We start from the raw sequence: 22327 nt of genomic DNA on the forward strand, positions 1-22327 counted from the left end.
ACCAAGACAACTATGATTTGATCATCCTAAAACAGCACAAGAGGGTTCGTGTGATGTAACTCTGCAGCGTGTCTGCTTCTGCTCAGATCATTTTTTTAGGTCAGTCTCTTTTACTGGTGGAGTTACAGAAGAAGAGAATTCCAGAGGGCAAAGTGGCTGGAAGCTCTGGCCCTCATGATAAACACACAGTGACAAGAAACATGATATGTAGATCGAGTGATAACACAGTGTTGCTTGGAGTAACAGATGAGAGAAGGCTATTAAAGCTGAGCAGAAAGAAATATGTTGAAGATATTATCTTGACAATGTGTGGCTGAAAGAACCCGAGTTCAGTCAAGAATAACAGTTAGTTCTTTAAGCTGAGGGGACGGAAGAACTGGTGTGTTCATTTTAATTAGATAACACCCATGTTTCATTACTCTGCATTTGTGCCAACAAGGACTTCTGTTTCTTTACAGTTTTAAAAAACTGGTAGAAGTTGCAAAGTGAGTTGGGAGGTTAAAAAATACACCGTATTTACAGAAGGTGTGAACAAGCGTAAAAAGGTGAAGCACAAAGAAGATGGACCCCAGGACAAATTGTGACTAAAAAGGAGCTGGACTTAAATTTTGATTCAATTGAGGTAAACAAAAGAGACATGTTCAGTTTTGTGATGATGCCAATGGTAGTGACTAATCTGATGATGAGGACATGATGTGAATAGATCGACAACAATGACAATGACCAGCCAATTTTATCTTTCTTGCACCTAAATGTAGGAGGGGACTTACTTTCAGCGAGCTGGCTGGCAGTTCTTAGCAAAATCTTGTGGCAGAGGCAATGGAGCAGAAAAAACTCTTGTCATAATTTGGCATGTCATTTAAAATACTTGAAACCACAGAAACTGTATTACTAAAACATCAACAGTTTAAAAACACTTTTAATATAAAATCCAGATACAAATAACTTGCCAAATCCACACTGAGTCTGGTTCCTGTTTATCTTCCAGGTTTTGCCAAGGAAAGTTCTCCAGCTTCTCTTTTCTCTTCCTCCGCCTGCTCGTCCCCATCATCTTCAGCTCCAACAATGACCAAAGAGAAAAGGGAAACAGTCGCTTCTTTCTCCAAAAGCCAATCAATCTCTATAGACAGCAGGTAGGGCAGCAGTAAATTATATGCCAAAGCAATTACACAATTATTTTAATATTATTGCTATTGTCAATGTGATGATGCTTTTAGACTGCACTATAATGCTATGAATAAGTAGTGCAAACAAGCTTTTCAGGAAATGTCTGAAACACTGAATGATTGCATTAAGTATTCATCAGTCAACATCATGCTCATGTGGCTAAAGCTATTATTGAAGTTATTGTTGTTTGCAACAAGGACATCGAGCCCTGATTTTTAATTTTTTTATTTTACATTGTTTCCCTGTAGAGGCTGGAGTGAAACAGCAGGGGTGGACAGTGAATGCAACATGGCAGCTTACACTAACAGCTCTCCTCCTGAAGAAGGAATACCTGTCATAACAACTCCCCATTTCACCGACCTACCTATCAGCACAAAGGGTGAGTGACAGAGAGCAGCAGGATTTTGGGCAAACATCAAATAAAAGTGACTCTTTGTCTTAATGCTGTATATACAGATACTGTTGATGCTCCTCTGCTGAGTGACCTGTCAGCTGACTTGCTGGGGCTCGAGGCAGAGTCGTGGAGTATTGCTGTGTCTCCAGACTTTTGTAGACAACATGACAGACGCACAATCAAACGACAAGATGTTATTTATGGTGAGGTCTTTCTGTCTTTGGTTGTTTCTTGCAGGACATAGCTGTGCAGCTGTACTGCACAAACAAGGAGGCTTTCAAAGTATACAAAAAAAAACATTTAAAATGACTCCTGGTTTCTTTGCAACGTTTTGTTTTGTAGATTGGATTCTTGGCAAAGTACTTCTGTGTTTCGTTGTTTTTCTTTCCTGGTTGGGGCCATTCGTGGACCTATTGTTGCCTTTAGTGTTGTATACTTTCTTTGATTTCTTTTCTCTCGTATCAAGTAATCATGGCTCAGTACTTCTGTTTGGAGCTGTGTCTCTTTCCTGGACAGAGTAATTGGCAAAACTATTACTGCTAGAAACTCTATATGTTCTGTTTTTCTGTGACCTAGAAAATACTTGAAGCTTCTGTGTTTTGCTTTGCCACTTTCAGAGCAATTACTGTCCTCAGCGTGGAGTCTTTCTTTTTCTTTGTCATACATTCTCATATGTGTTATTAGGTCTCCTGGATATAGTCATCGATTGCTGCAATGTCCATGACCTAATGCAATGGACTGCGCTTCTTCACACTTTTTACCAACTGTCATTACCCTGAATAATGCTAATCTATTTGATTTTATGGAACTGGATGATTCTGACTGAATTGCATTATGAATTGAGCTGATTAAAGTTGATTAATTTGGCCCGAATTGGATTTTAATTATAAATGTCACCTGTTTGACCTATAAAGTGGCTTAAGATGACTTTTATTGTAAGTTGGTGTTATAAATATCTGAAATACTAACTTGAAGAAAACTGAATACAATTCCATTGAGTTGGCTATGATCCTTTAGTTTGTGATTTGATTTTAATTGCCATTTTGTGTCAGGATATTTTCATATGTGTATTTTTTGTCACTTATCTATTGAAATCTAGAAATGTGGTCATTCAAAAGACCAAGCATTCCCACAGAAATGCTACAAATACAAAAGCACAAGATAAAGTTTCTATTTTTGAATAGTTGTGACCAAACTATTATATAATTATGTTCCTTTGGAAAGAGCCTAAAACCAGCCTCCCAGTTACTGAACACCATCTTATCCTCGGCATCCAAAGAAAGGCTCTTCTGTTTAACCTGTCCTGACAGTTTTATTCATTCTCCTTCAAAATGTTGCATTAACTTATGTATTAACAGTTGGCTAAAACTATGAGGAAACTTTCCAAATAAATGAGTCATCTGTGTGTAAACCATTAGACGACTGACTCAGTGTTCTCTCTCGGTGTAGAGCTGATGCAGACGGAGCTTCACCATATTCAAACTCTGACAGTCATGTCGGAGGTGTTCAGGAGAGGTATGCTGGAAGAGCTGCAGCTCGACTCGGATTGTGTGGCCCGGATCTTCCCCTGCTTGGATCCTCTCCTGCTTTTCCACAGAAACCTCTTCAGAGCGCTGCAGGAATGCCGCCAGGCTGCAACACAAACGGACAACTCCCGAAATTACCTCATCCATCGAATTGGAGACGTACTGCTTCAGCAGGTTGGTGGTGGCAGGTTGGCAGTCTGTGATAATCAGAGATCGATGTTATTAGTCATCATCATCATCATCATCATCATCGTCATCTCCTTCAGTTCTCTGATGAAAATGCTGAGATGATGAAGCAGGTGTACGGAGAGTTTTGCAGTCACCACATGGAGGCTGTCAATGTCTTCAAAGAGCTCCAGCAGCAGAACAAAAAGTTTCAAAACTTTGTCAGAGTAAGTTTCCCTCTGACCTTCAAATGCCTTTGCTTAGCTGAAGATGTTTTACTCTCACATTCCTTCTCTCCTGACAGCAACAGAGTAATAACTCTCTGGTCAGACGAAGAGAAGTGCCAGAATTCATTCTGCTGGTCACGCAGCGCATCACAAAGTATCCAGTTCTGCTAGAGAAGATACTGCAGTACACTCAAGGTAATGTATTGTAAAAGATTTAAAATTCATGCATGTTAAATCTTGTATTTGTATGCAGTACCTTGTAAAATGATGCATACTTTTGTCATATTAAAATCCAAAACTTTTATATATTTTTTTTAGGATTTTATATAATTGTCAAACACAAAATAATGCTTACAGAAAAATCTATTTTTTTTTCTGAAGAATGTGACTTAAATATATGTTTTGGCTCCTTGACTAAAAACATTGTTAAACTACCTATCACTGCAATTACACAAGTCTTTTATGGTAGGTCTGTTGTTCTAACTTTGCAGAAAACATTGTGCTAACACTGAATGGAGAGTGTTTGTCCACATCAGATTTTAGTCTTCCCATGCTGTCATAAAGTCCAGATTTGCGAAGTCCGAAACTAATTAGCTATGTCCAGTGAGCAGATTCTCCCTCTCTGTAGCTTTAGATTTCTGTAACTCCTCCAGATTTACTATTGTGTGGAACCATATCTTGTTAGGCTTGCAGTACCATACTATTTCCATATTTAAAAGACAGTAAGATATTCAAACCTTGGGATATTTCTAGCCTAGCTCTACATGATCCTGCTCTACAACATTACATTTGCTGTGTTTCTCGGTTTTTTCTGATGCTATTTATTCACTAATGCTCTCTAACAAACCTCTGAGGCCTTAACAGAACAGTTGGATTTATATAGATCACAGAAGGCATTCTTGTTTTAGTAATTTGATCAGGACTTATTTCACCGCATCACAGCGAAGCTGCATTGCATTATGACATATTTATTAATTTTGCTGCCGCTGCTTCCTCCCCCAGACGGAAGCCAGGAATACTCCAACTTGTCAGATGCCCTGGCTCAGATCCGTGACATCATCACAGCCGTGGATGTGATGGTCGGTAAGTATGAGCGATCTCAAGAGCTGCAGGAAGTCCTCGCCAGGCTGGAAACCAAGAGCTTCGCCAAGCTCAAGAACAGCAAGGTGTTTCGCAAACAGGACCTGCACAGCAAGCACAGAGCTCTGCAGCACAAAGGACTGCTCTACTGGAAGACTGCCACAGGGCGTCTGAAAGGTGTGAAGAGCATCATCTCTGCTGCCAAATTAGATTTTTTTTACTACTTTCTAAATCGCTCATATGAATCTATCTATTTGGTTCCCAGACACGTTAGCTCTTTTGCTCACGGATGTCTTGGTTTTTCTGCAAGAGAAAGACCAGCGCTTCATATTTGCATCTGTGGTAAGGGCATCAACCCAAACAATGCTTTGAAATCGGATACACCTATACTCAAGTTTTCCATCTTGTAACCCTGCCTCTCTGGGCTCTCCCTCAGGACCAGAAGCCTCCAGTTATTCCTCTGCAGAAGCTCATTGTTAGAGAGGTAGCTAATGAGGAGCGAGGAATGTTCCTTATCTCTGCATCCTCTGTGGGGCCAGAGATGTATGAAGTTCACACCACCACAAAAGAGGAGAGGAATGCCTGGATGAGACACATCCGACAGGCTGTAGAGAGGTGTGTATGCGTGTGCGCGTCAGCAGGGTGTTTGAGTTAAAGTCTGTGTGTGTGTCAAGTTAATGGGTGATAAAGCTTGGGTTACTCACAACCTGCTAATCTACATGGCAGTTGTCCAGAGGAAGAAGAGGAGGAGGAGCGAACTGCAGAGACAGAGGAAGCCAGACAAGCTGCAGAAGTCAGAGTTCAAAAGATTAGCAAGTTCCAGGGTAAAATAAAACAAAGTTAAAAATGCATCTATATATTTTAAATATTTCTTTAAAAAAATCATAAACAGCAAGTTCTGTTCTCTATGTTTGTGCAGAAACGTTGCTTGGTCAGGACCAGCAGATCTGCCACAGTTTGGAGGAAAAGTTGCAGCTGTACGCTGAGCTCACGGACTTAACTCTCCGGTCACCAGAATCTGTCCCACATCGCCATCTGCTGGTGGGACCTGCACAGTACCTCGACATTGAGGCGCCGCGTCAAGCATCATCGCTGCTCACAGCTGCACTGAGAGAAGGTTAACTCAGCTGCACAACATATTTTTAAAGTTACAGATTTCTGAATGTGTCAAGATTTCCATGATGCAATGTTTTCAAGGTTTATTTTCTTAGAAATAAAGGCTATATACGATCATAATTTATAGTTGTGCAGTGATGGAAACAAGAGATTATGCTCAGATTTATTTTTCTCTATTTCAACTTTTTTGTGCTGTCTGTAAAACAGTTTCCTGCTTTGCACTCAAAAATGTGTGTTTTTTTGTAAACTAGCTGCTCAATTTGTGGTTGAACTGCTTGCTGTGGGTTGAAGCAACCAAAATCACATACAGTGGGCCAATAAGTAGCAGAATTTGAGTTTAAGCTGAGTCACAAATTCAAACAATATGATTTGAATTGAAAACACTTTGATCCCAGTTTGAAACTGGGCATCAAATTGAGAAATTCCTCAAAAAGGTTTTTCTAAAACCATCATTCCAAAAGCTGTGGTTTCCACCATAAGACCATATCATTTTTCCTTTTGCTGTTTTTAAAAAAGATTCACAATTTTCATCATGTCGGTTTAATCTTCCAAAATGATCTTCCTTGACTTTGTTGTCATAATTTCTGTGTATTAGTGAAATGTCATTTAAATGTCACATCCTGGAAAATTAATATTTTAAATCACTGTTTTGTGTCTTTTCCTGTTTTTCTCACAATTTGACTTATAGGTTATGAAAGAAAAACAGTAAAGAACAGCCAATAGCTGTTTTAACTATTTCTTTATTTTTTTTAATCAATTATTTTTTAATTAGCTTATTTATTTAAAAAAAAAGAAAAAAATATTTTCCCATTAATCTGAGCTCAAACACAACTACGGTAGATACTACACTTTGTGGCTCAGGAGAGACACACACATAAAAACAAAAACAAGCTCTCACTTTAATTGTTAGGAAGAGCACAAGCTCTGTTTATGTGGGTGATTAAAATATCCATGAGAAGTGCACATTTTTCTGCAATCATCAAAATTGACTAAAGTTTGTTTTCCAGCTGAGAACCTGATCAACATTCTCCAGACCCGTGATGGCGTCCCGAGTCAGAACTCTCCTCTCCAGGCCCCAGAGTGCTGCAGCTACAACAGCCACGGCAGCAGCATTCAGGAGTCTCCCTCTGAACGTGAGTCACTGGATAACCCTACAGTTCAGCATTTAATATATATATTTTTTAATTACAGAAATCTTGATTCTGATTTTTATATGCATGCAGCGGATTATCTGAGCACGCTCAGTATCAGCTCCAACTCTCTGGGGTCTGACAGCGAGTTAGCGGGCATGGAGAGCGCATCGTGGAGCTCAGCTGTTGAGCTAAGGAAAGGAGACGCAAAAGGAACACTTTTAAAGGTTTGATCTCCTTTCTATCAGTCGTTTTCACACATTAACAAATAGAAGTTATTATTTTATATTAATGCACTGTGTTTAGGTGGCAGAGAGTGTCCAGAGCCTGACTCAGCTTCTCTACAGTCTGCAGGTAAAAAAAAAATTTAAATCATTATGATCAACTGATAAAACTGATGTTTTGATTTGCCTATTTTTTGTGTGCATTTTTTCTGTTTTTGAAATATGTCTGTAAAATAATTTTCTTTTTATGTTAATAGGGGACATTTATAAGTTTATACTTCTTTCTGCTATTTCTTATTCATGATTACTTTCAGTTGCTACATTAACTATTTATATTTATTGTTGAGTGAATGAAATAAATAAAAATGACATGAAATGAACCTTAAGAAAATTATGGTAATATACAGAAGAAGGGAATGAATGCATTATTAATCTTTATTGTAAGCTACCCTAATTCCTTAAAATATAACTCTTAGAATTTTTTTTTTTTATGTTCATTATAGTAGTTGGTCAGGAAATTGTGGCAATATATATTTTACTAGTTTACTTTTTTCACTAGTTTGTATTCCGGTGAGGAAAAACTCTGATGACATTCAGAACATGGTGGTCATGTTACAGTTTGATTCAGAGTCTCGTGTTTTCAGGCAGCTGTGACCCTCCAGGACAGCTTCTATGAAGTCCAGAAACTTCTTCTTCACGAGGGAGAAAGACCTCAGCTTCGCAGCATCACCTCCCTCCAGACCAACTTGGTTTGTTCATTTAAATATTTATCTGTAATCAGGGGCGCTGAAAGGAAAATTTAATTGGGCCCTCCCATTTTGAGTCTATCTGACCCATCAAAAGCATCACAATTTTAAAGGCTTGCAACTGCCTTGCTTTCTTTGGTGCAAGTCTGATAACTAGCACAATATTTACTGCTCATGAATTTTACATCCAACAGTCTGCAAGAAGCTTCCTTAAATTTTTTCTATTAGTTTTAGCTTACTAAAATGTCTCTCCCCACAAAGGCAACATGCAAAATACATGTACACATAGCATTTTTTCTCCAAGAAAATGCTATGTAGTTGCATTTTATTCAAGCTGCAGTAGATAACTTTAATAAAATGTTTTCTCTATATTTGTTAAAGCTGGCACCATGTCATGACAGTTTGTTATTGAGACGAATAATCTGTGAAAACAATAAATTTCCTCCACTTCTTTACCTGAGCTGCTATTACTGGCTGAAGTAATGCAACGTTCCGACCAGTCAATGACTTGTGGCATGAGGTTGAAAATAGCATTAAGATGCTGATTTGCTTTTTATCCCTCCAGGAACAGGAGAAGCAGAGGAGCTCTGACAAGATGAAAGAGGAGAAGAAGAGTTTGGAGAGGAAGAAAGAAGATGTGGACGAGGTGCAGAAGCTCCAAGCTAAACTGAAACAAGAGCAGCAGCGCTGGGAAAAAGAGTGTGTGGCCAGAGAGAAACAACAGGTAAGATTCATTCACAGCAGTTAAAATAGGACATAAATACTATTATAATTCCTGAAGTTAAAAAGACAGAACGTACTGAAGCATAGGTAAACATATATTTGCCTGTTTGCTTACAGACTGAGCAGGAGAACGTGTTGGAGCAGCGAGAGCAGCAGTGTCTGTCTGAGTCCGAGCGGCTCCGCTGCGAGCGAGAGGAGCTCGACGCTCAGCTGCAGGAGTATCAGCAAAACCTGGACAGGCTGAGGGAGGGCCAGAGGAGTGTGGAGAGGGAGAAGGAGAGGATCGAAGCCCAGCAGAGGCTGCTGCAGAGCTGGAGACATAGCCGCCAGAGCAGCCTGCCCGTCACAATACCACTAGATGGATACAAGGCAAGCAGATCAGAGAGAGGAGGAGGAGGAAAAACATCAAGGCAGAAAATGTTAAATGTTGAAGCACAAAAAAAATTGCTGTTTGCACTGTAAACATTTTTCATGTGGTTTTCTTGAGTGAAAACGAGATCTTGGGCAATTATTATTTTTTAGCTCTGATTTAATTTCCCTTTTTTGTCTTTTATTCAAGTTAATTCCTCACTATTTTCATGTTTTGAACCAGATATTCCTTGTTTTCCCATTCAGAGCTTTAGGTTGATACATCTACACATATATAATCTTTTATATATATGTATTATATTTATGTGCTATCTTTAATCTACATAATTCATACATAATTGTTTATGGTTCATTGTTCACTGTTACTGCGATGAACTCTATAATTGTGTATCAATTTTATTACAATTTTACTACATGTACTAATAGAAATCACGATCACTTAGGATATGAGGAAACTTTATTGCAGTCTTGTTAAGCAGCTTTGTGTTTGAAACTATTGTTAAATGTAGTGCTGAAGATATCTATTGAAGGTAACCCACATTTCCAGATTATATCTTTTGAAAATAACTTTTTGAAATGTTAAGATTATCAAAATATTTCTCCAGAATCAAATAGTTTGCAATAACAAGAAAAAGAAAACATTTCTATTTTATGATTACCATATAATATATTTTGCATTTCAAGAACATAAAATAAAATTTTAATCAGGGAAAGCTGCTGATGTCTGCTGTAGAAATGAGCAGGAAAATCAATGGTCATGGAATAAAAAAATGTATGTTTTTCATGTTACCTCTCCAGGTTGCCACACACAGCCGCACAGGCAGCTTTGACGGAAACTACTCACTGTTCAAGAACGAGTCGAGTTTGTTCAGCTCCCTGCGACAGAACCACCTCCACCAGCCCCCCGTCCACAACCACCAGCAGACCCTCTCCACGCAGAAGAAGAATAATCCGGATGGGCCGCCGCTCAGCTCAGCTGACTGCAGCGTTAGCGCCAGCCTCTACAACAGCCTCAACACGCTGCTGAGCCAAACGCACGGCAAGCAGCCTCTGTACAGCAACAACCACAGCTGCTCCCGACCGTCCGCTGATTGCCTCCACTCCCTCAGCAGCCGAGTGCCTTCACAGCAGCAGAGATGCAGCGACAGTAGGACACATTTCTGCTTTTAAAACATGAACTTGATTCATCTCCTCTTCATTCAGATCCCAGAATTGTTGACTCGTTTTTCTCCTTGCAGCAGATTTCACCCAGCTGGAGGAAACACAAACTTCAGGTTCCTGGAGGCCAGGGGTCACAGGTCACGGACCCATTAAGGAGCACAACTCCTCCTCTCCCTCTCTTACCCCGCTGCTCCCTCCCCAAGCTTATCTCTCCCTTGAAGGACAGAACGGAGAGGAGGGAGTCGAGGAAAACATCGTTTACCTCTGAGAATCCCGGAAGCAGCAAAGCAAGCTGCCAGATCAGCAACTGAACGAAAAGGATAATCTATCTGTGTCTTCATTGTAAAATATCTATTTAAAATGGACTCAAGTCCATTTAAAAATCTGAATATTTACGCATTCTGACTATGTGCCTTTATGTAATTCGGTGTGCCTCATTGGTGATCAAACAATTGTGCCTTTTTAATTTTGAAAAAAAAAGAGAAAATTCTGTTTATTTTTTTTCTTACATTCTAGTTTATTATTTGTTGCACTAATTTGAAGATAGAGGTACATTCAACTCGAACAGTTTAATCAGAAGAATTGGTGCATTTCTCCAAAAGCGCTTAAAGTAAACTATTGTGGTAAACTCAATGAAGCTCTTCCCCAGACTATGTAATATTCTGTTTGGCAGTTCTGCTGTGCTGTTTTTGTTTAAGTTGTACATTTAAAACATAAGTTGTCGTAAGCATCTGCAAAGGATACAAATATGCTGACATTTTTTAATGTACATATATACATATATATTTAATGTTTATTCTTATGAATAGGCTACCTATGCACATTGTGTTGAAAAATGATCATATATTCCTAATTTTTTAATCTCTCTGAAGTGCCAAAAACATTGCTGATGCTGTAATTGATGTAAAGATAATTGTTTTCTTTTAATTTATTTGACATAGATCGCTTCACACACTCCCAACATTAATAATGTTTTGTTTTTAAATGTCTCACTGTGTATTCTGTGGGGTTAGAAGTTTACACACCCTCATCTGCGGCATGAATGCCACTTTAATATTAACTGCTAATTTTGCAATGTGGAACTGTTGTACATAACAATATTTTTTTACAAAACTATTACAATTGAACAATTTAGAGTTTTTACACAAAAGGGGTCAAATATGTTCTTATTATCAATTTGATTTGCAAATGACATTTCACCTCACTGTGGCACTTAACGTCAAGCACACACACCTACTATGTGGGAATGTGCATGTGTGTGTGTGTGGGTGTGTGTGTGAGTGAGATTGGGTTAATGAGGCCTTAGTGTAAAGTAATAGTCGGTATGAGCAGAAAAGTGCTGTACAAATTCAGTTCAATTTGATCAAGTTCTAGTTGTAAATGGAAAATCCATAGAGATTTGTCACTACTTTGACAAATGCAAGTTCATGTGTTTCTCTCAGATTGTCTCAAAGGGAAATGTTTACACGTAGACATTATCAGAACTATGTTTGTGGCTGGTTTACTGAGATACTCAACTTTCTTTTTTGCACAACTTTAACTGCATCTTATGTGCATAAGAAATCCTCAGAAATTGGAAAAAAAATAAAACCCACAACATCCAGGTACAAACAAAAAACACCAAGAGAACCTGAAAATAATTCTTTCTGGCTGGATATGTAATCACACCTCTATAGTGAAATTAGTTCAGGTTAACTGGTGAACACTTTAGTATGGTCTATTAGTTGGGAAGCTTAGTTAATATGCTCTATTCCTAAACTAATTATTATACATATAAACAGAATAACTGTTCTGCTGTGTTCAGATTGATTCACATTGATGAATTGAGGTGAAGTTGAATTATGTACAGGTAATAACTAGCACAATTAGCAGCGAAGCTATCACCACCATGCCCATTAGTTGTCACAATGTTTACTTGTTCACAAACCTCACCTTCACTCATACAAAGAAAGTTCCTGTCATTGTGTAAAACTAGCGTAGTTTTTGTTTGCTCTGGTCATAGAAATGGTTTTGGTTTGTCCATGTGGGCAACAGTATTTTTCTATAACAGGAAGCTTCTTTTTCTGTTCATATTTATGTTAAGACTTTCTTCACTGTTGACAGTGGTACAATTTTCTGTATTTTCCAGTTCATAAATACCTTCATAAATATGATGATTTTGATGTTCCTGCTATTTTTTTCTTTTAGTTGTGACTTTTTGGGTCACATATTTCATTCTTGGACATGGGTGAGTATTCCGATTAATCAGTTACTCAAAACATATGAAGACAGGTGTAGAAGCTTATAGCAGGATAAAACAAAGCTATTGGCGTGGCCCAGCCAAAGTCATGACCTTAATCCTGTTAAAAATGTTTGGCATATTTTAAAAGGCCAGGTCTGTGCAAGAAACCAATCATTTAACCAGTTCTATCAAGAAAACTGTTCAAACTAAGATCTTTCCACCAGGTTACTGTTTTTAAAGTCAATTAAGTGTATTCTTATACAGTCATGTCATATTTAAAAAAAAAACATGTTCAAATTAATTAGTATGTCAATAAGATTAATATGACATTCATGCCAAGGTTGTCTGTATGAAAGCTTCTGACCAGAGCTGTATGTAACGTAACACTGTGTATATAAAACTATCTTGGTAAACATCTATTTCAGTGTCTTTCACCTTATTTCAAGCATCCGTTCAATAGCTACGCATCTTTCATGAGTTCTTGTGCAACATTTCGCAACACGCCTCGACTCACTGCAGGCAAACTCCCATTTGACTTTGACTCAAGAGACTTCCCGTTAGTGTTTGCAGTAGGCGGCCAGAGTCCCACTTTGTTGTTTTAGTCATGAGGATGGGAAACACTGAACTGTTCTGCGCTCACCTCCTTGGCTTGTATCTTATATTTTCTCATCCTCATACTGAGGGCTGTGGGGACTTTGGTAAGTTGGGTTTTCTGGATTCCCTATAATGAATGTATTTATGTTTTTCCTGCTGAATTTTCAAGAGTTGTGTTTTTTTTTTATGTTGGACCAGGTTCTCTACCACCAAAACCAAACATTCATAATTTTAGTGACAATCAGAGCCTTGTAGTGAGCTGGCCAAGGAACAAGGGAGCATCAGAGAACGACGTTTATGAGATCCAAATCAGCCGCACAAAAAGTCACACCATTATCTATAATGTGAGTATGTTACAAGAGGAGTATTGCCTCAAATTTGGTGACATAGTTTCAAATAACACTTTACTAACTTCTTCTTAGTATACAAAGAAACCACAAATCTCCTTTTGGTAAAATCCTTGTCTGTAAAACTCTCTTCTTTGAGAGAATTGTGATTGGTACAGCAGCAAATTTAACTTGAGCATTTTTGTTTTGTGTTTGAGGCTTTCATGTTTTTTTTATTTCTTTGGGCAGAAACTGTCTCTCTGTTGTAAAGTAATCACTTGATTCCTACCTGAAAGTAAAAGTTGGTTCTTTTGCTAAGAGTTGAACAATCTTGATAGTAGCTTTATTTAAAAAAGAAAGACAGAATATGGACCAAAAATGTGCAAAACACAATAAAGTAAAAAAAAAACAGAGGTAACTGAGTGAAGTAGCACTGAAATTGTTTAGATGTTCCTGGCTAACTTCAGATGACCTGATCATGTAAGTAGAGTTCACCTGTACGTAATGTAAGACGAAGGAACACTGGAGTCAGTGTCATCGCAGTTGATGGATGGAGCTATTTAACCGGCAGTCATGGAAAAAGTTCACCTTTCGACATTACAGTATCTCTAAATATCAGTGCAGTAGTTCAGATCAAGACATGTTTGGCCCAGTCAAAATCCAGACATGAATCCAACTTGAAAAAAGTGTCAAAACTTTCAATTTGATGCTCACAAACCCCACTAAATTTGACTATGAGCTGCTTTTTGTCGACTATGACATAAAATCCAAATGGGATATATAACAGAACAAGAGTGTTTTTAAACTATGGGGCACTTTGCGTTATTTCTTCAAGAATTTTTACTATACTGATCAGATTTTAGTATTTATATTGATCTTTTTTTTGATAAACTCCAAACTGTTAATGTTTTCTTTTTTTAACCCAGAGTAATGTGAGCATATCTACCGGGGACTCAGGTTGGTCCACTTTCACATGGATCTCTGATTTGCCACTTGAGTGTGTCGATCACTCAGTCAGGATACGAAGTTTATGTCATCAAACCGCCCCCGGTCCTTGGAGCAACTGGGTGACCAACCATGGTGAGTCGACTGGCAGTCAGCCTAAAAGACTATGATTTAAACAAAATTCAAAAAAGCCTCCATGTTTCTTTCTTTCACTCTTTAGGTTGCTCATTTCTTTTACAACAAATGGAAGTCATTTAACTTTTCTTCATTCCTGTTATGTTTCATAGCTGTAATGTTTTTTTTATTTGTTTCAATATACATATAGAGGTGCATTAAACTGCTTGTCTGTGTTTTAGGAGCCAGAGCAGCAGATACAGCACTGATATTTCCTTCCGAACGGTTACTGAAAGAGGGAAGCTCTCCCATGCTCTGCTGTGTTCCCCCAGTGGATATAAACGTCAGGTGTATCACCTTCAGGAAGGACTCCTACCCACTTTTGGACATTGGAGATGGGGTTAAGGCTATTTTAGTGACCAATCTGACAATTCCAACCATCCACATCAAAAGACTGTTTTTCAGCTGCATTGATTCAACTGGAAAGAGCAGCTTAGTTCAGAACTTTGTCAGCTGTAAGTTTATCACATAAACCTGTCTGTTCATCGTCAATATCCACTTAGTCCTTGGAGGAATAAATAGGGAATATAGTTTGTTGGTAAAAATGACTAATCAGCATCAGAATGATGTTATTTATTCCTTTCTGAATGGCTTTAAACTTAAGAACGTCTTGCTCCAAAGCAACATTGCTAACCATGTTTCCACCATGCAGCCCATGATAAAGATCTACAGATATTTGGAAAAAAAAAGTTGTTTATAAATCCTAACGCTTTAAGAACTGTGTTTGTTTAATGTAGTCCCTCCTCAAAAGCCCAGAAACCTGAACTGCATAAGCTCAGACATGAAGAGCATTACCTGCATGTGGGACCCCGGGAGGAAACGAGACCAGTCTGACACCAACAACCAGACACACACACTCTTCTTTGAGTAAGCATGATTGCACAACAGTCATATTTGTGTAAATATGACTGTGGCTGTTTTTTTATGGTGCCCTTAAATATTCAGCCTTTACCAATAAAGACTGAAAATGTATGTTTGACATTAGTTTGGCTCATGAGACATTTAAAAGATTAGAAGTTAGTCTGACTTTTTTTCAGAAAATCTGTAAACTATCAGGGATGACTAAAGGCTTGAGTCTTGACGTTACAGGACACACATTTTACATTTTATTGGGTATTCACACTTTTAGAAATGTAAAACCAATATAATGTAAAACATTTAGAAATGCTGAAGCATTGATGCCAATGTGACTATGCAAATTGTTCATATTTAAGGTATCTTTATTTTTATGTGATCTCAATAACCAGGAACACAGGCCAGGCTAAGATCCACTGTCAGCCACCATCTTGTACTTTCCCAGCTGTGCCACAGCAGCAGGAATACAACATCCGTCTGGAGGTGAAGGACCAGCTGGGAGAGGAGACGGCGACCTATAGCTTCAATATCTCTGACAGAGGTTGTATATCATTTAAACAAACAGCGTTATCTTGTCACCCCAGGGATCAGTGTCACCCCAGGGATCACACTGATCCCTGGGGTGACACACGTCAGCTTGATCTGGACCGTAGAAGGGAACCTGACCCAGAACAAACTCTTTTGTCACAATTTAACTATTTACACAGTATTGTATATTTCCTTTAAACACTTTCTGTTTTGAGAAATAAAAAGTTGAACTGAAATTTACTTTAAAACAATTTTTTCTAACAAATGATACCCCACTTTTGTTGCGTTGAACAAACAACGCTCCTCAGTGGTAACCTTGGACTTATGGAGGAGAATAAAGTACAGACCTTCAGGCATTCGTGATGTCACTCTGCTATGGAAGCCTGTATGTTTATTTTAATTATTTTAATACAAAGAAGAGCAACATCATATCAGTCTAACTTTGTCTTCTGAACAGTTTTAAACTGATCCATTGTATCTCCAGCCTGCTTTTGGTACAGCATCCTCAGTGAAGATCCAAAGTTATGCAGTCCAGTGGTCACAGGAAGGTCAAACTGTGACAGAGCTGAAGGACAGCGGCCAGAGTCAGGCAGACATCCCGATTGGTCCCAGCAGGTGTAATTTTACTGTTCAAGCTGTTCTTAGCATAGGGTCATTCATCTCAGCCCACATCATCGTCCCACCAAAGGACGACGCAGGTGACGTTTGCATATATATATATATATATTTTTTTTTTACAATTTTTCGTAGTGTAAATATGACTACAATTATTTTTTTTAAAATAAATGGTCCTGCAGGCTTTTGTTCTTGTTACATGGGGTGTGCATTGAAGCTATTTTGATTAACTAAATTGTGAAATAAATAGTTTATATGCACTCCTTTGTGTTGATTATTTTTTCCCCACAGGATGATGTATTAAGTTGAAAAGCTGAAACGTTTAAATGATAAATTATTGTAAATTTTTGGCTGTCCAGAAATCCCTCCAGTGAAGAAGCGCCTGAGCACAACAGCTGATGGTTTCCATCTGTGGTGGGATGAGCAAACTTTGGTCACCTGCGGTCACACTGTGGAGTGGTGCATCTTGGGAAGCAAAGCAACCTGCAAGCTGCAGTGGAGGAAAGTGCCTGAAGGAAACAACACTTTCTTACCTGCAGGTAAGTTTTTCTCTTCATTGGTATTTTTTGCATTAACTTGGACACTTATTGTAATTTATGTGGGTTTGTTTTGCAGGATATTTCAAACCAGGTCAGAAATATTCATTCAATATTTATGGATGCACAGACTATGGAGACAAACTGCTAGAGACCCAGACTGGATACATTCAGGAGCGCAGTAAGCCTTTTTACTGAGAAAAATATTTCCTTAAAACATATTTTAGATTTTTTTCTGTTTCATGAAAATACATCTTATTTCAGAGGAAATGAAAAAATGGAGTCAGGATTAGTTTATTACAAGTGTTCAATAAAACATTTTAGCATTAACATTAAAATGCTGTCTAATTCTTATAAAAAGGCCTGCTCCTCAACTAAACCTTCTGAGCAAAAGTCTTTCTCACATTTAAATGTTAAATGTTTAAATCATGTAATAAACTGTCCATATTAGCATATTTTTATAAACATTATTGCCAGAACAAATTTCTTCAGATTCTTTAAGACCAGTGCTCTTTGCTACACACAGATTTAATGAAGCAGCTTCAATTTGCTTAATCATTTGCTAATCAGTTTTCTAATCAAGTATTTGAATTAAGATTTAAACTTTAAGGATATTGAAAGCTCCATCAGATGATGCATCACCTGCCGAGTTCAGTTTTTGTGAACTTGATGCTATGAAAGGAAATGTGTTTGTCCATGTCTTGCATCACTTCCTGCACCTGCTGTATATAAATATATATGTGCAAACTGGTAACATTTGCTGACTTTAAAAGGACTGAAGGCATTGCTTGTAGTACCGCAATCGGCTCCATGAAAATTTGCAGAAGGTAGATTTAAAACACGGCATATATAGAAGAATTTGATTAATTTTCCCCAAAAATATTTATTTTGGTCTGTATGTTTTGTGGTGTGTATCAGGTCTATTGGGTCTCTGGAAAACACCCAAGAAGATCTTCTTTTCACAAAATCATGACATTTTTACTTGATTAAATTAGCAATTAAAACCACCTTCAAATTCATGTACAAATATTTGTAACAAAAACTAGTCTCATAACTGAGCATAATCATGCTTCCTGTTTATTCTGGTGATTCTTATCAACTCTGATCTTTTTCCATGACATCATTTCCATTTCCGCAGACTCTGTGCATCCCCCTAGAACAATTGTACCTATTAAAAGGACATATGCATCTGTGACACTGGAGTGGCACTTTGATGAAGAGGATCCAGCTCAGCCGGCATTCATCACTGGTTACCTGATAGCAGTGCAGGAAGTAAAGACTCATGCTCATTTAGGTCATGCCGCAAGTGAGTTCAGAAGAAAACTTTAAATTACACCAGGACTGCTGTAAACATCAATGTCTATAATATAATTTGATTAGTGGGCATAATGTCAGATAAACAAACTTTGTGTCTACCTAGTTTCATTCAATGTTTCTGTGGATGATCCCCGGCAAAAGTCAGTAACCATTGAGGGTCTGCAGCAGGACCAGGAATACGTCTGCTCTGTGAGTGCTCTGACTACAGTTGGGCCTGGATTCCCTGCCAGCATTACCATCAGGACCAAAGTTAACTGTGAGCTTCATTCGATCCAAGACTTTCACAAAACTTTGACAATTACCAAAATCAATAAATTGAGCTTGAAAGTCTGATTCTCCCAGCTCACTGAATTCTGATATTTCTCTGATTCTCTCTGCAGATTTTTCCCACTTAGCAAAGATCTTGACACCCATCCTGCTCCTGCTGGGCTGCACCGTTCTGCTGTGGCCAAAAAGGAAAATGTGAGAGATGGGAGTTTTTAGATTTACTCCAGTATGTTTATATTCAATTTTTTCAGACCTCTGGGATTTTGTGTGTTGCCCCCAGGGTAAAAAATGGACTGAGGGAGATATTTACTTATCCTGCTGGTATGAATATCAAAACTCCTGAGTTTGAGAGCTTCTTGTTTGAGGTATGACTTTTCATTAATCTCAAAGGAAGTTTAGTTTTAATTTTGTTTGCTATAACTACATTCAGTCATGCAACTTTAGAGGTTTTTTTAAAATAAGAACTGGGTGGACAAGTTTAAATTTATTTATTCTTTTTTTTAAGCTTCTCCAGTTCAGATACAGTATCTCATAGAAAGCTACACACCATCTGCAAATGTTTTGGATCCATCAACATTTTTTTGGTATAATTTTGGCTGAATGTCTGACCAATGTTCTTGGTAACACTTGGTATAAATCCACATTTTCAGTGTAGTCCACAGATTTCTGTTGAGTTGAGGTGAAGAATCTTGAAATGCTTCTTACTGTTGATCTTTATCAATTTCAAATCCACCAACTCTGTGTTTGGGATAACGGTCCTGTCGGAATATGCAATTGGATGAAAATTCAGCCATCTTTTTGTTGATTTGAAAAGTTTAAATATATTTAGAAAATTCCAATCACTAAAATATCCCCACAGCATGCTGCTACCACCACCGTACTTGACAGATGGTACAGTGTTATGTTTAAAAACTCTTGTCTTGACCTCAAGTCACTACTATTGTGTCCAAATACCTCAATGTTGGTCAGATTGTCTGAACTACTGAAACATTCCTAATGAACTAATTGACTATTTGTGAAAAATAAATCCCTTCCTCTCAATTTCTGTGACTTCTAAGTGGAAAACCCTAAAACTATAACATTAAATGTTAGATTTGTATCCATTCCTGAGTTTACAACAGTTTCTGTTGTAAATTCTTAAGAATGTTTTTGCTGGGAAATGTTTGACCTTTTTAATGATTCAGTTTTTTTTATCTTTGCTTTGAAAAAGTACGCCGCTGCGTCTTTTTTTCACACCAAATTCGGCACCCTCTTCTGATAAAGATAATCACAAAAATGACTCCAGGTTTCTCTAGAAGGCATGTTTTTTATATATATTTTTTTGTTCTGCATTCTGGTTTAGACTGGTCAGAAGTTGCTGTCTCAAAGGCAGGAAGAGTGCATCAGCTGTGACGTTGAAGTCTTGACAGTCAAACCTTTGCGGCATGAAAGTTCAAACCTGAGGGATCCTGAGAATACAAACACAACATGCTCGCCTGCTCCTCAGTCGTCTCTTGCCCCTTCCTGTGTCCCAATCCTAACAGGCTACCGGCCTCAGTCTGCTGTCCCGCTCTGCCAAACACCCGCCCATCAGCAACTGGTGTGCATTGCAAACAAGAGCTACTTGAGCCCCATCACTGAGTTTAGTGAAATCAGATCCAGCTTTGAGATTTCTGACCACCTCCACGGATCATGTGCAGAACGTTATGGTTACATCTCTGACAGTTAATTAACCCTCTCAGGCTCAAATTACTTTCAAAGACTGGCTAAGTTGTTGCAAATCTGCAGGGTTAAACGCAAAACAAACAATATTGAGCCTTTTTGTTCTCCCGTTCAACAATATAAATACTGCAAAAGTGGAGGCAAAATGTTGTTGCTGTTGTTTCTAAACCTCATTTTGTGATTTCTACCACACTCTTAACATGCTTTATTGATGTGTGTTAGGCATCAGAAGCTTTCAGACTACGTCATGGCACAGCAGTGAAAGCATGCAAAACTGCACGAAACCAACTCACTTTACAGATCATAACAAACACAGAGGGAACTAGAAGTTTTATCTACAGGATGTAAAGAGAGAGCAGGTATGAGGAAGGACAGATGCAAGATGGAGATTAGTTACAAGTTTCAAAAACTAGACTGAACTGCCTGGAAAGTGAGATATAATGTGAAAAGTTAATCTTAAAGACAGGTAAACTTTCTATTTTTCAGGTCACACATGGCAATAAAACATTTAAACTTTTAGTTGCAGATTTTATGCGATGGTACATGAATGCAACGTTCTTCTCAGAAAAGGGTGCATTGCATTGAACAGGGAGTCAGTGACTACAGCCAGAGGGAGAAATGTCCTTTCAAAGTATGTTTGTGTTGGAATGGACCAGTCAAAGTCCAGGCCTAAATCCAAGTGAGAATGTATGAGATTTGAAAATTGATGTTCACAGACGGCTCCGTGTCCCATGTGTTTGAGACTGAGCGGTCTGGTGAAGAAGAACAAAAAAACATTTTAGTCTGTGCAAAGCTGTTAAAGAGACAGCTTTAACTGCAGTGTGGTTTCACAAATATGTGACACTTTGTGTTGGTCTATCGCTTAAAATACCACTCAAATATCTAAAAGTTTGCTGTAAATACTTCTGCAGCTATTGTTCACTGTTTTTGTGTTTCTGAAATAAGGTAAAATTGTGTTTTGTGTTCTTTGGAGAAAATACCAATGGAAACCTGTTAGAAAAAGAAAAGTTCAATAGGGAAAGGTCACAACCTCCTGCTTGTTTGTAAATCTTGTGACGAAGGGCTAATCAATTTCATTGTAAATAAGCGTAAGTTAATATGGAATAATAAAGCTATTGCTCTTTAACTTCTGCTGTGGAGCACCAGGCAACTCGGTAACAAGATTCTTGTCTTCTAAAATAACCAACAAGCTGCTGCTCTTGTTTTGTACAAGAAAGGGTTTTGCTGAAAAGCACACAAAGCAGATTCTCCAGAGCTGTTTCATTTGTAACTAATTTCATTTGAAACCAATGTTAAATTTGTGTGCAAAGAACTCCAGCAAAAAAATAAAACATAAAACTTTGATCTTGTGTATTTTTTATTATCAATAAGTAATGTTTTAGTCAATGTCTAAATAATGTCAAAAATAACCAGAAGAAGCCATTCCAATTTACCGTTAGTGACCTTATACTGCAGGCTGTTGCCCAAAGCAAAAGAAAAGCATCAAAGCATCAAATGTTAAATCCATCAGTTAATTGTGGCCTGAACAACTTTTCTATTACTTTTAAACATGGGTATTTGACATACAACTTGTTAAGTGTCCCTTGCTACTGAGAAAAGAGAAAATTAAATGATTTCTGCTCTGCATCTTATCCTGCCTCGGTATCTCAAATAATTTCTTGCGTTGTAGGGCGTTGCTTATGTTTGAGCCAACACCGTTTTTCTACCAAGAAATGTCTGAGGTTTATCAGTTCATCTGGCTGTTTTGCAAATGTTGAATGTTTTGCAATCCCAGAAACAGATGCTTATCTTTCATGTTATATATAATTTTGTGCATGAAAAGGAAAACTGCTGTGTGTCATGCTATTTATGTAACATAAAAGGTACATATTGTGTCAATAATAAACAGCCAAAGTAGAAATTGTTCTATGAGAGTACCAGTTTGGCATTTTGACACGCCCGAGTTGAAAATCAGGTTTAACAAACGTAATGTGGTTTTTTCCCTTGCTGATACACATTCCACACTCATTGATAGGTTAGGCAGGACTGCTGTGTGATTTCCTGAAGTTGTTGAGCTGGTTCTGAAAGAAAAGTGTCTTAAATTCAAAGTAGAGGTCAACGAGTCAGCTCTACAAATAGAAAGTTAGATTTTTCCTTTAGATTGTTGTGTTGTGCAGAGTCATACAATAACTAAAACATTAGAGAAGTGAAAAAATAAATTACATTTAAAAAATTGAATAA

The 22327-nt window shown here is 37.9% G+C and overlaps 2 protein-coding genes across 3 annotated transcripts in view; both read left to right on the forward strand.

Moving 5' to 3' along the window:
* The window catches only part of LOC129365942 (rho guanine nucleotide exchange factor 28-like), a 41586-nt gene extending 28918 nt beyond the window's left edge, over positions 1-12668 (forward strand). The window contains exons 18-36 of the mRNA XM_055039492.1: positions 989-1133; positions 1416-1546; positions 1594-1764; positions 3011-3261; positions 3354-3479; positions 3557-3674; positions 4482-4736; positions 4825-4901; positions 4996-5174; positions 5286-5383; positions 5479-5676; positions 6683-6808; positions 6899-7032; positions 7112-7159; positions 7674-7778; positions 8341-8499; positions 8616-8867; positions 9666-10014; positions 10109-12668. Coding sequence (XP_054895467.1) covers positions 989-1133; positions 1416-1546; positions 1594-1764; positions 3011-3261; positions 3354-3479; positions 3557-3674; positions 4482-4736; positions 4825-4901; positions 4996-5174; positions 5286-5383; positions 5479-5676; positions 6683-6808; positions 6899-7032; positions 7112-7159; positions 7674-7778; positions 8341-8499; positions 8616-8867; positions 9666-10014; positions 10109-10296 — 3110 coding nt within the window. The 3' untranslated portion in view covers positions 10297-12668. The remainder of the gene's footprint in view (positions 1-988; positions 1134-1415; positions 1547-1593; positions 1765-3010; positions 3262-3353; positions 3480-3556; positions 3675-4481; positions 4737-4824; positions 4902-4995; positions 5175-5285; positions 5384-5478; positions 5677-6682; positions 6809-6898; positions 7033-7111; positions 7160-7673; positions 7779-8340; positions 8500-8615; positions 8868-9665; positions 10015-10108) is intronic.
* Positions 12669-12799: 131 nt separating this feature from the next.
* Positions 12800-21451, forward strand: osmr (oncostatin M receptor). Of its 2 annotated transcripts, none has more exons than XM_055039497.1 (15): positions 12800-12947; positions 13042-13187; positions 14096-14249; positions 14471-14743; positions 15026-15155; positions 15536-15684; positions 15980-16056; positions 16156-16369; positions 16646-16825; positions 16902-17003; positions 17961-18128; positions 18243-18395; positions 18520-18601; positions 18687-18771; positions 19749-21451. In XM_055039497.1, exons 1-15 carry the CDS (start codon positions 12854-12856, stop codon positions 20112-20114), a joined length of 2373 nt encoding a protein of 790 aa, XP_054895472.1. In that variant the 5' UTR covers positions 12800-12853; the 3' UTR covers positions 20115-21451. The 2 variants fall into 2 exon arrangements, with proteins under 2 accessions (XP_054895472.1, XP_054895473.1); XM_055039498.1 differs by having other exon boundaries at positions 14561-14743.
* Positions 21452-22327: the final 876 nt, after the last annotated feature.

The sequence above is a fragment of the Poeciliopsis prolifica genome, unplaced genomic scaffold (assembly GCF_027474105.1).
Source record: "Poeciliopsis prolifica strain line A6 unplaced genomic scaffold, Auburn_PproV2 SCAFFOLD014, whole genome shotgun sequence".
NCBI classification, from domain to species: Eukaryota; Metazoa; Chordata; class Actinopteri; order Cyprinodontiformes; family Poeciliidae; genus Poeciliopsis; species Poeciliopsis prolifica.